We start from the raw sequence: 14,252 nt of genomic DNA on the forward strand, positions 1-14,252 counted from the left end.
GATGCGATAAAGATTTATACATGTAAATAGTATGACAGAATATTTAATAAAGTTGAAGATTAATGTATCACTGTTTTGACTCAGTGTTGGAGAACGAGTTCTGTCTCCTTTCAACTGCGCATCATTTAATTAAAACACAATTATCGTCGCCTCCTTCTACTGATAAGTAATTAGAATTGAGTTGACTGCTTCCAGCAATAGGCCTATTTTCTTCCACTCGTTTCTTCAAATTTCACCTCAAAGGCAAATGCATATTGTGTAACTCCCTGGTTAAACAAGGGCATATCCATTTGCTAATTGATACATTTACGCATTACTTGTCACGGCCACGCTGGTCTCCAAGCAGTCATCAATCACGCGTCTATTGGCCTGCCAAACCCCTTTTCACCCTTTCCTGCTGGCCTATTTCTGACTCTAACAGAGCAAAAATGGGAACTCACCGTCGCTAATATTGGGCTGAACCTCTGCCCGGGACGGACGGCACTGAAAAGACAGAAAACGTGAGTCTCGACCAAATATGCCTAGGGAGTCATGTGGTGCTTAATGAACTGTGTTCTCTTTGCGTTCATTAGTTTTGACTGAAAACGAAACAGCGGTTTGGCGTTTCCATCCCCTTGTAGCTCACCATGGCCCATGCCAGATCAGTTCATGCTGCAATAATCTACTTAATTGCAAGATGTTTGTGCATTTGTCACAGCCCACAAAATTGACCGAGGTAAAAACATGTATTAGAAAATTGACTGGTAAAAGTGCATTCAAATCATATACATCTATAACTTACTACATCTCATATTCTGTTCCTGGCCTGGGTTTTTTTTCCAGATGACTAATACAATATGACTAAATAATTATATTCTTATTAATCATATATATATATGATTGATTTTTTATTTAAAAAAATTATATATTTATGTAGGCCTATCTGTCGCAAATTACACGCGCGCGCGCGCGAATTAAATAAGTGTTAATGCTGAAACCATTTTTTCCATCCTTGCTTTCCAGTTCTATAGAAAAAAAAAACGCGTCTCGCGCGTGTGGAATGCACACCTTAAGGACACGCAATGCTAGCTGATGATTGGCAAAGACATTATTCTAGCCAGGCACCCCTGCTGTTACGGGGATTACACTGACGTCACGTTGATAACCTCGCATGGGTGAATGCTAAAGAACTATAGAGACAAATAACAGCACAAGCAGAGACCGTATCTTTCAAGTCTTACTTTATGCTTTAAGCCATCAGCTCTAGCACAATAATAATTAAAAACAAATGTGTTGATGAAGATTTTTTTGTTGTCGTTTTATTTTTGTTAAGGATTATATCAAATTGGGCTTGCTGCTGTAAACAGCTCCACGTCTCTTATAAGTGCAGTAATTTTTTACTGAGTCAAAGGCCGTGCGTAGAAATCTGTGAAGATGTATTTGATGTAGCTTCAGTTACAATCGACCAGGGGAATATTTGTGCTGATAAGAAAAGACGCAGCTACAGTAGGCTATGTCTTTCTCTCAGTTTGGATGTCCTTATAACGGAACTTCACAGGTAAGGAAAGAAATGCATCAGTCGTTTCACCTTTTACGATACATTTCTGAGAATACACTGGGCAAAGAGGCTAATAATAGGTTATAGCTATTTCTGCTGTAGCCCATTTAAAACTACTCGTTTATTTAAGAATATTCTCGTTTATTTAAGGACTGAAAATCTAGATGTAAAGTGATGCGCATTTTTAGCATTCATAACGCTAAACAACACGCGTGTTTCAGAACTGCAACGTAAGTTTGTTGCTGGTCACCACTTATTTAAAGTCTCCGTGCTCAAATTGTGCTCATTTATTTAAACTGCTTCCAAATCATATAATCTAGCTTTGTAGTTCGTTAAAAAATGTTCAGGAACTAGGGCAAGATTCCATCTTTATGAGAACATGCTAACATTCTAATACGCACTAGATAAATTACCTTAAAAGTTATGTAAATTGGATCTTGTGCGATTTCTTTCTTTTTTTCTTCAAAGTTAACAGTAGGCTAAATCGTCTGTCCATAGTAGCCTAATAGCCTACAAGCATTTATATTTATACTGTGTTGAACCATGGTAAACATCTTCAAAAGTATTCCGATTTTTAAAGAATGAATGCTTTCTTTAACTGCTGCTTCTCCTTAAAATGTTCACCAAAAAATCTGAAATAAAAATACATCTAAACGACAGTTGACATTCGGGTGCAGCCCACAAGAGAACAGGCCGTGTCACTCTGCACGAGCATATACCATTAAACCTTCAGGATTCAGCTTACCGTACCGTTTGTCCTGTCTAAAAATTGTTTTTATAGAAACGCAGCAGGCAATATGAAGACAATATTAGTCTGCCGGAGTGACGTGTATATCCAAAATTCTCTTCATGCAGTTATTCGTGTCGGCAAACCCCAGTACGACTTGCTGCGATTCGATTTCCAGGTCGGTGTCTGAGTCCAGCGGTTCCCCGACTGCAGCAGCATTTTACGAGAACCGTCTGCTGGCGAACACGCGGACAGAGCTGAATGCGGGCGCTCTCGGGATGTACGGTTCCCCGTACGCAGCAGCGGCCGCCGCCAACCAGAACTACACCAACTACTTATCTTACAGTACCGACGCCTCATCTCTCCTTTCCACGTTGGTGCGTGTGGGGATTAATTTGATGAAGCAAATACTCGGTTTAATCTACTGATTCCCGTAACTTTTCTTGGGAGTTTATGAAGTCGCCTAATATAACACCATCTAAATTAGACTTCGTTGGCTACTTCTTTGCAGTTAATTGATCTAGGATTACCATTTGCCACGCCAACTCCAACTAGTGTGTATCACACAATTAGCCTACTTTAAAAAAATAAATTATAATAATTAAAAAAAGGATGGAGAGACTGATTTTAAAAATCGGCCATTCTTGACCCACAGAATATGAGACGTCGATTGCAATTAGAGTGCGACATTACTCAGCCTATTAATTTTTTAATCAAGTTGAACAATTTATTACATTTATAACATTTATTTCAAGCCTTGTTTTGAAGAGAAGCATGTGACACATAAATTGAAAGACTCGAGTACTTCAGATAAGAGGTTTGTTTTTGACACAGTGGCCTTGTAAGGTACCCTTTCTCACCTGTATTCTCTTGTTTGATATAATTTTCTTTTTAGAGCCCACAGTACGATATTAAGGATGGAGCAGGGGGATTGCATTCTGGAATCACACAAACTGCAGCTTACTACCCCTATGAGCGCTCTCTGGGGCCATATCAATGCGACAGGTGTGCACATCCTGAAATCTTCCAGTTGCATTTTCCAGTGGCGACAATGGAATAAGCCAGTGTATTAGGGACCTAAATTCAAACTACAGTCCAAATATTTTTTGGAGCATTTAAGTAAACATAGCCAAATGCCATTGGGTAAAATAGATTTGTATAATTTTGTACATATTTGACTGAGCACAACATTTTTCTAAAATGTGGTACACCTGTTATCTATGGAAACTGTCCCAGCAATGTCTGGCTCAGCAGTGCTTCATTTTATACTTAATAATAGGCTCGGCATGATGAATCTGTCTCAGTGGGTAATTTGTCATTGACGCTAATGGACAATTTCTATGATATTACATACGATTTCCAGGTATGGGACTATGGATTTCAATGGGTCAGCCAGGCGGAAAAATTCCACCAGGGAGACTACCAGCACCCTAAAGACATGGCTCTACGAGCACAGGAAAAACCCCTACCCCACAAAGGGTGAGAAAATCATGCTGGCCATAATAACCAAAATGACCCTCACGCAAGTGTCCACATGGTTCGCCAACGCCAGGAGAAGGCTAAAGAAAGAGAACAAGATGACCTGGACCCCAAAAAACAAAGCAGGCGATGACAGGAAGGAGAAAAGTGATCAAGACTCTGTCAACAAAGGTAGCAAATATCTCCACCTCTACGACCACGTACAGCCTGAGTCATATGATCGCAAAAGCACCCGACTCTAACCGTGTTTATATGAAAATCAGTCTCACCCAAACAGAGTAAGTGGCACACTTTAGCTTATTTATCATTTGAACAATTTGCAGTGAATTATAGTAATAAAGTAGATGCTCTTCCCGCCTTATTACAGCTCTGGAAAATGTATCAATACGACAAATGAACTAAAACTAACACTTCAGCAGGTACATTCATAGCTATCTCGAAAACAGAATTGCCACATGGAAGTTGCTCATATTTTTACCAATTTAAACATTTAACATTTAACTTATGCTCATAAAAGAACCTTTTTTCTGCACCTTTTTTTTTTTTAGTAAACAGCATTTCGTCTCGTGTGTTTGCTCCAAAACAGACACCAAATACTGCAAGGAGGAGAGCGACCTTCAGCCGCTTGACGTCCAGGCCTGCGACAGGGTTGACGGCGGGTGGGAGGAGCCAGGCCTCCAGCGTGCCGTGACGCCACAGCTCCTGAGGAGAGACTGCGCTGGCGCCCTGTCCTTCCCCGGCAGCTCTGGGCCCCTGGGCCCCGCCGTGTCCGGGCCCCTGCCCGCCCCGCCCACGGCCAGGCTCGCGCTCCTCCACGGGCAGGAGAAGCCCCGAATCTGGTCGCTGGCCCACACGGCGGCCACGGGCCTGGTACTCGGCCCCCGCCCTGGCAGCCATTTTAGTTCTGGGAGCGCTGGTCTGGACTGCCCGTCGGCAGCTGTGCGGCTGGCCCCGCCCGGGGGCGGGCGGTGCGGGGCGCTGGAGAGCCCGGACACGGCGAGCCCGTCCGGAGTGGACTCCTGTTTCCAGGCGGGCCGGCCGTGTGGAGACGAGGTCTACGCCGCGGCGTCCGGCGTTAGCTGTGAGCCCCTGCGTCTCCACGGCTCGCCCCACCCGGCGCTGGCCGACGCGTGCCAGTACTCGTCCGCTAAAGGTACGACGGGCGCTCAGACCCGCGTGCAGCGCAGTGAATCCGGTCTCAGACCCGCGTGCAGCACAGTCAATCCGGTCTCAGACCCGCGTGCAGCACAGTCAATCCGGTCACAACATCGCGTCTTGCCTCTGCTTTCGTATTCACGGGCTGGTGCTGAAACCAGTTCATAGACAAGTAGCCAGAGCTGGCCGCTGACGCGGACACTGCATAAACACTGCACCCGGCTAGTAGTTCTCGCAATGTTGCTGGAATGTTTTGACAATCTTATAACGTTGCCACTGCATTGCAACAACATTGTGAGAATGTTTTGTGCCAGCTGGGCAGCCGTTTATGGCCACAGCCATCCCATGCGGGGCCACATCAGTCCTGTTTAGAGCCACCAGAACCTTGGGTCCAACTCTGGCTCAAGTACCATGGATTATAAAGCCTGATGGATTAGGAAGGAACAAGCACGCACTCCGTTCCATGCTCCCAAAACAAATATAATTATGTTTGAAGATTTACTCATCATGGTGACACATAATATTGTGGACCGCTGCCTGTTCCTTTGCAACTGTTCCTGTAAAGATGTTAAACAGCAGCTGTAGCTGGGCCTCCTCTCACATCGACTGCATGGACTTTCACTGTGGCATTTTCACACAGCATGAGCAACATGAGCACTCCCAGATAAACCAGAGCTGAATAATGTAGAAGCGAGTTCATTTTGTGTGTCTGAGGTGCTCGCACACAGTGGTATGCCCAAGGTTAATCCGTTCATAATGTTTGTTTTTAGGATTTCCGAACGGCAGGAAAACTGAAGCAGAATGCGCAGTGCTAAGCGACACGTGTGTAGCTCTGCAGGAAGGCAAGCTCCCAGCCTCCAGGCCAGGGGTGCCCAGGTGAGGCAGGTGAGGAAGTGTCCTTCCTTTGTTCTACACTCATGTTTTTCCAAGGAGCGCATGTGCTCCTAAGTTTGGCATTTTAGAAGCACACTAATGCATCCCGATTGGAAGTCCTAAATGATCTGTCCAGATCACACTCATCCATTTTCAGGCGCAAATGCTCCTAAGATGGGAGCCCTGTCGAATCATACACACACACATGCACATACCCACACACACACACACACACACTCACACACACACACACACACACACACACTCACATACGCATACTCAAACGCACATGCACACTCACACACACACACACACGTATGCGCATGTATATGTAATACATAGACTCACCAAGCACTTTATTAGGTACATTTTTACTTTATTGCGCCTACTTATTAATGCGATTATCTAATCAGCCAATTGTGTGGCAGCAGTGCAATGCATACAGAAGTCTATATATATATAGACACTCAGTGAGCATTTTATTAGGTATTTATTAGGCTTCTAGCTGCTGTAGTCTATTCACTTAGACTTATGATGCGTTGTATGTTCAGAGATGGTCTTCTGCATACCACTGTTGTAATGTGTGGTTAATTGCATTACTGTCACCTTCCTGTCAGCTTTGATCAGTCTGGCCATTCTCTTCTGACGGCTCTCATTAACAAGGCTTTTTTTTGTCTGCAGAACTGCTGCTCACTGGATTTATTTTGTTTTTTGCACCATTTTTTGCAAACCCTAGAGACTAGTGTGAGTGAAAATCCCAGGAGATCAGCAGTTTCTGAGATACTGAAACCACCCTGTCTGCCACCAACAATCATTCCACGGTCAAAATCACTTAGATCAAATTTTTTCCCCATTCTGATGGTTGATGGTCATTAACTGAAGCTCCTGACCTGTATCTACATGAGTGTATGCATTGCTCTGCTGCCACAGAATTGGCTGATTAGATAATTGCATGAATAAGTAGATGCAATAAAGTTAAAATGTTCCTAATAAAGTGAGAGTGTGTGTACACAATGTGTGTAAATGTGTGTGTAAACAATCTGAAAACAATGTTTGAGAGGTTCATAAAACTAGCTTACATATTGTTTCAATTGCTTCTAAGTAAATCGCGGAAAGTCGTCGTACAATCACATCAAGATATACAGCAGTGAGAAATGTACTTGTATCTTGCACGAAACGTTTATGTAATGACTCTCATTTTCATGTTATTAGGTTGGCCGGGGAGCAGCCAATAAACACTGAGCCATCTTAATTATGCACTGAGGGCCAGATACAAAGGAAAGCGACCCAAACCATCTACGAACCGGCCAGTGTTTAAACAGCCGACTTAAACAGACGTTCTCCTGCAACTGCGGATGCAGCCATCGTTTTGCACTAATTTTGTTTTAATGGTGATGGTGACTGAATGCAATGCTACGTTATGTAAACTGAGATTAACTTCGTATGTATGCACTTGGAAATCGTAACAATTGTATGAATTATTATTTATTTATTCATTGCTTGTTTTATTATTCGTTTATTTATTTAACATATCGGAAACCATATGTTGGTTTTTCTTCATTGTTCTTTGACAAGAAAATGTTCACGTTACAGTGTGGGAAGCGTATTGTCGGGCCATTTGTTTGCTGCATATGGAGACTAGAATCGTGAAATAGGTTGTAAATACGCAATATATTGTGAAACGTCAGAAACACTGTTCAGAAAAAAAACAAAAACAACATACACAAATTATTGTAATATTTTCTAAGAATGCATTTCCAAAAGTCACGTTTCTGTGTCTTGATTTTGATTTTAATAGCGTATTCAAACTTTATCACAGTTAAACACATTAAAACATCAGAAGCATTGCAACTGATCAAAGTGTCTCTTGACTCGATTCAGAAAAGTGGAACGTTGTTAGTAGGTCATAATTCCGTCAAGGGCATGAATGCACTTTACAAGGCAAAGAAGAAAGAGCATAGCGTCTCCCTTTTGTCTTTATTTAATTGGAAGTGGCATCAAACACTTTGTTACTGTTCAGACTAACGACGAGGCAAGAATAATAAATGAACGCGTCATTGTACCAAGAGCGGGAGAACCACTGCAATAATTGAGTAATTGCGGGAACTATGAGAGGTCACTCAGAGATCGAATCAATAAGAACTATTTCTCATGGTTCATCTAGGTCAGCGTTTGCTTTAAGCGTTTGCTGTTCGGCGGTCCACGGACTGTAAACCCTACACATTTCTTTGTATTAAAAAGATTAGCAACACAACTGATAATTTCACCGACAAACAAACTGCCAACAGACACATAGTTTCCACATTGTCTAGCGAAATTGTGGTCTTTAACATCAGCGTAGACATATGCTACTTTAGGAAGAATTAAAAGATCATATTTGTGGTTTTGTTGCATTTTTAAAATTGTCTTGTCTAGCGCGGATTTAATCAAGTCTGCGTTGTATAATTGCTATTTAAAGCGGACACAAAATAAATTATACAAATACGGTTTTTCGAAAGTTATGATCGCCAACTAAATATGTTGTCTCGCTACTGTACATGAAACTGGACCTGAATGCGCTGAGCTGTCGCCTACACGTTTTTACACTTATGTATCTACAGTTGCTAGATCTGTCTATTTTTAATTCTAAACATTAACGTCTGCCATACTTATTTCAGAATATTGCAAAAATGTCGCAAAATGCAAAAAAAATAAAATAACCCCCCCCCCCCCATAAATAAATAAATAAATAAATAAATAAATAAATAATAATAATAATAATAATAATAAATATATACGACGTAATTATTCACGTTTTCTTGAAATAACTTCCAATCTTATTATAAAAGTGGGAATGGCACTAAAGATATCAACCTGGATGATCAGGATTATTAGAGCTCACGTCTTAGTAGGCTAGTAGGCTATACTTAACGTTTCCTCTAAACTTCCCTCAAAGTAACGTACTTCTAAACATAATTTGTTATGTTTGAGTTACTTTGAATACATCTTTACTCTTTTTAATTCTCTTTTTTAAATGATTGTCTAGTGGCAATGATGAAGGTCTTGTGTCATAATTAGTTATTATTGTAGTCTATATATAGCCTACAGCATTAGTTTGGAGTGTAAGCAATGCATAGGCTATGAGACATAAACCTGATTTTGACCATATTTCTGAGAGCGATGAATAACTTTTAGTGGTAATTTTTTCAAGAACATTTCTCGGGATCCTCGCCATTTCTTCATCGAATTTAGGCTATATATTAAGTTATTTCTCGCCGTAAAACATAAAAACATAGTCAGTGTTTGGAATTAATTTGCTATTTATTATTACCGAACTTGATATTATGCTCACCCACTGCATTAATAGTAGGCCTACGATTTTATATATTACTATTTAACACTAACCTGTTCAGAGCAAGCACTACACTAGAGATAAATAATCCCCTGCCCAACACTTTTAAAGTTAGAAGTTTGTACTGGTCAAGTGTTGATGCACATCATATTGGTGCTGGGCTTTGCCTTTGCCTCAACCCTCTGAGAATGAACACTTTACACTGATCTAGTGTTGAGCGAACATAATATCGCCATTTTGGTTTTCATTAGACTCAACATTCAATTTGAACAATAAACTGGTGGTAATTGTTTCAATAAACAATAAATAATTGCATTCTTTTAACAATAAATTCTTCACTCAAGTCAAAAGTAGAGACAGAATTATGGAGTCAGATCAGGATCAAATATTGCATAATTTAAAAAAGGAAACATAACCTACTGTAATTGAAAATGAAAAGGTTGATACTGAACATGCCTTAAAATCGAAAATAAAAATATACATAGACTACAGTAAATTAAATCAAGAACATTGTATGAAATTAGTATGATTTGAAAATAAATTGGGTGAACCCTTGAACTAGTGTGGTCATTAATCAAGCAGTAACTCAGGATAGGCAGTGGTAGGCCTGTGTTATCACTGTGAAGGAGTGCTGTTCAGCCCAGTGTGATGCAGGTAAAGTAGGCCTACATATTCAACACCTGTAAATGTATTATATGAATGCACCTCAGATTAAACCAGGGCCCAGATGATTTTGTATGATTTAGGAATGTAACAGTCCCACAGGACATGAAAAAGCACAATGGTGATTATTCAGTGTTTATTATTGAATAAGTGCGTTTAATCAGCATTAATACGTGCAATGATGAAAACTCCCAGGGATGTGCTTTGCGATTAACACAATGGCCAATCACTTCTCACAAATCATCATCTTGTCTCGATCTGGGTCCAAGAGGAGTAAGTGATGCAGCCAAGAAAGCTTTAGTACAGCCCAATCACACGAACAGATGCTCCGCTCACACAAACCTCCCTTTACAGATGCTCAAAAGAGCAAGGATTAAGACAGTATGTGTACAGTGACAGTGGTTCTGTACTCAGGGTGATTAAAACAGAACCAGCCACATTAAACTCTGATGTATGAATTTATAGGGGGTTGATTTTGTTGCAAAATTTGTGGTAATAACAATTTCTGGGGAAATGGACTTGAGTTAGCAACAAAGTTCAGAGGTCAAGTTTCGCTATTTTTGTCAATTTGAACGATTAAATGGCAAGAAGCACTACATTATTTTGAAATACAAGATCGCATGGGATTGTCTGTCCCTTACATAAATAAAATATCTTCTGCTACCTAAATATTTGTTCAAAATTAAGGGCAATATAAACAAAATAATTGGCTAGTTATTCTATGAAGAGGTTACCATTTCAGTAGCAACAAGTGGTGGACTGAAAACTAGAACTGTAGATGTGAGCACCCAAACCTTCATAGTATATGCATACATTTAACATAGTGAAAAACAGCATCCTAAACATATCCTAAAGCAAACATGATGAACATGATAGGGAGGTGATAAGCAGTTAATATAAACAGGGCGCAATATTAATAGCGCAAATGTGCTTGAAGCCTGATGAATGAGCCAAAATGAGGTGTCATTTGATGTGTGCCACAACTAGCAAGGACATTAAGGAAACAAAATCCCCCATGCCCATGACTAAAACTCCCCCATGCCCATGACTAAAACTCCCCCATGCCCATGACTAAAGCTCCCCCACGCCCATGACTAAAACTCCCCCATGCCCATGACTAAAACTCCCCCATGCCCATGACTAAAACTCCCCCATGCCCACGACTAAAACTCCCCCACGCCCATGACTAAAACTCCCCCACGCCCATGACTAAAACTCCCCCATGCCCATGACTAAAACTCCCCCACACCCATGACTAAAACTCCCCCATGCCCATGACTAAAACTCCCCCATGCCCATGACTAAAACTCCAAGCGTTGTTGAGGGGGAGTAGGTACACACTTCATTACATTTTGTCAAAGGGGGCACTGAGGTGTGTGTGGGACGTTGTTCTCGGGCGTGTCTCCTCTCCGGCGCACTGAGGTGTGTGTGGGCAGTCCCGGCATGACCTCACCTGCCCCGCCCGGTCCGCTGGGGCACCACGCTGCTCTCTGTCGCACGCTGCTCTGGGTCGCACGCTGCTCTCTGTCGCACGCTGCTCTGGGCCACACGCTGCTCTCTGTCGCACGCTGCTCTGGGCCACACGCTGCTCTCTGTCGCACGCTGCTCTGGGTCGCACGCTGCTCTCTGTCGCACGCTGCTCTGGGCCACACGCTGCTCTCTGTCGCACGCTGCTCTCTGTCGCACGCTGCTCTGGGCCGCACGCTGCTCTGGGTCGCACGCTGCTCTCTGTCGCACGTTGCTCTCTGTCGCACGCTGCTCTGGGCCACACGCTGCTCTCTGTCGCACGCTGCTCTGGGCCACACGCTGCTCTGGGCCACACGCTGCTCTGGGTCGCACGCTGCTCTCTGTCGCACGCTGCTCTGGGCCACACGCTGCTCTGGGCCACACGCTGCTCTCTGTCGCACGCTGCTCTCTGTCGCACGCTGCTCTCTGTCGCACGCTGCTCTCTGTCACACGCTGCTCTGGGCCACACGCTGCTCTGGGCCACACGCTGCTCTGGGTCGCACGCTGCTCTCTGTCGCACGCTGCTCTGGGCCACACGCTGCTCTGGGCCACACGCTGCTCTCTGTCGCACGCTGCTCTCTGTCGCACGCTGCTCTCTGTCGCACGCTGCTCTGGGCCACACGCTGCTCTCTGTCGCACGCTGCTCTCTGTCGCACGCTGCTCTCTGTCACACGCTGCTCTGGGTCGCACGCTGCTCTGGGCCACACGCTGCTCTGGGCCGCACGCTGCTCTCTGTCGCACGCTGCTCTCTGTCGCACGCTGCTCTGGGCCGCACGCTGCTCTGGGCCGCACGCTGCTCTCTGTCGCACGCTGCTCTCTGTCGCACGCTGCTCTCTGTCGCACGCTGCTCTGGGTCGCACGCTGCTCTGGGCCACACACTGCTCTGGGCCGCACGCTGCTCTCTGTCGCACGCTGCTCTGGGTCGCACGCTGCTCTCTGTCGCACGCTGCTCTCTGTCGCACGCAGCTCTCTGTCGCACGCTGCTCTCTGTCGCACGCTGCTCTGGGCCGCACGCTGCTCTGGGTCGCACGCTGCTCTCTGTCGCACGCTGCTCTGGGCCACACGCTGCTCTGGGTCGCACGCTGCTCTCTGTCGCACGCTGCTCTCTGTCGCACGCTGCTCTCTGTCGCACGCTGCTCTGGGCCACACGCTGCTCTGGGTCGCACGCTGCTCTCTGTCGCACGCTGCTCTGGGTCGCACGCTGCTCTCTGTCGCACGCTGCTCTGGGCCACACGCTGCTCTCTGTCGCACGCTGCTCTGGGCCACACGCTGCGTTTCTTGCGTGGTGGGACCGCGATGCCGCCATTCTTACCCCCGGGTTGTGGGCCGAACCCCAATCTGCTGTCACTCTGTAATACAGATGTAATAGGAGCTCCTAATAAGTTTGTGCTCCTCATTTGTTGAGCAAGCTCAACTCCGAATGCAGGAGGTCTGATGACTGGTCAAGAGTTTCTGATAATAATGAAACAATGTAATAATAATAATAATAATAATGATAATAAACATAACACATTGGCACAGTAGTACAGAAACTTGTTTTCCTACATTCACTGTGAGTATCATATTCACGCAAGATTTATTGAATTGCTTTTCGCACAGTGGTGGTCCTATGTCATTGGTCATATTTTCACCAACAGAGCAAAGGAAATATGTAAATGAATAAAACTGAAATCTTGTGTCTTGCTCAGGGACGCTTGAACACACCGCGACTTCACGCAAGGTCTGAAGTGGTCATCCTTACTGATACTGTATTGATGCAGTGTACACTCAGTGATCACATTCTTAGCTATTTATTAGACTTTAGACTAAGTCTAATTTTTAGACTTATTGGCCATCTGCTGCAATAGCCCATCCACTTCAAGGTTCAACATGTTCACATTCTCTGTAATCTCGAGAACCAGTGATCCTCACTCCTATAGTTAACTCTATAATTGACTGCTATAATTGCTCAATTATGTTAAATGAACATGACATGCCAACGGGCATTGGGCACTGACTGTTGTTTCTTATTGTACAAGCCCTCCATTATCAAGTCAGAATGCATTTCAAGGAAACATCAACATTAATATGACCATTGTTGGGGAGCAGTTTAACTACATGTACTTACATTAGTAGTTTAATTCCATTTTGCTGCAGTTCTCTAGTAGTTGAACTACATTCAAACTTGTGCAGTGGTTGTTTATTTTTTGTTGTTTTGAGGTGTTCATTAAAGGAACTACTTTTGGTCCTATATACTTTAAATCCTCCTTTAAATGCTCAGCTGCATGGCAGGTGACTGAATCCTCAGCTTCATGGCGTGTTGACCGTGACACGGGCCTTTAAATGCTCCGCTTCATCTTCATCGACGACATCAAAGAGCAGCGGACTCAACATGCTTGCATTCTTAAGGAGCAAGTTAAACTGTCAGGGTAACACAGAGACCACACATTGTCAAAGCTGACTCTTAAACACCGTGTTGTAAAGACTGTATTGTGCACATGTGGGATTTTGACAGCAGGGTAAATAACACCTATTCCAGCTGTGTCCAATAACAGGGATGGTAACTGCTCCTGGCTCTGCCCTCTCATTTTGCCCATGATTAATTCAGCTTCCAGCCCATAGCATGTTGACTGAGTTTTTTCTCGTGGAAACCTTTCCCATTTCAACGGGGGGTGGACACATATGTATGTGCTGGTTGGTCATCTGTTGTCATGACATTATTCTCAGGAATGGAACATGTTTTGCTGCAATAATGAAAGAGTTTTAAAGCGCTACACTCCTTGATTTTATAAAGGGGCGGAATAAATAAAGAATCAAACGAAGAGGTACAATAATTGATCAGAAAAAGCATCAAAAGAAAGACAAAGACAAACTCTCTGGAAAAGGCCAAAATAAGAACCCCAGCCTTTAGGAACCTGGCAGACTAAACAGAATTTAACAAAATACAATTCCCCATTTACCTTTTAGACGAACAGATAACAGACATAGGCTCATATATTAAA

General features: G+C 43.5%; 1 protein-coding gene across 1 annotated transcript; it reads left to right on the forward strand.

Annotated features, from left to right (window-relative positions):
* Nucleotides 1-430: 430 nt before the first annotated feature.
* Nucleotides 431-7,108, forward strand: LOC133131668 (Iroquois homeobox protein 6a-like). The gene is made up of 7 exons (XM_061247066.1): nt 431-500; nt 2,443-2,641; nt 3,160-3,269; nt 3,628-3,914; nt 4,330-4,896; nt 5,669-5,783; nt 6,984-7,108. Exons 2-6 carry the CDS (start codon nt 2,543-2,545, stop codon nt 5,776-5,778), a joined length of 1,173 nt encoding a protein of 390 aa, XP_061103050.1. The 5' UTR covers nt 431-500; nt 2,443-2,542; the 3' UTR covers nt 5,779-5,783; nt 6,984-7,108.
* Nucleotides 7,109-14,252: the final 7,144 nt, after the last annotated feature.

This window comes from Conger conger, chromosome 6, assembly GCF_963514075.1.
Source record: "Conger conger chromosome 6, fConCon1.1, whole genome shotgun sequence".
In the NCBI taxonomy this organism is placed as follows: domain Eukaryota; kingdom Metazoa; phylum Chordata; class Actinopteri; order Anguilliformes; family Congridae; genus Conger; species Conger conger.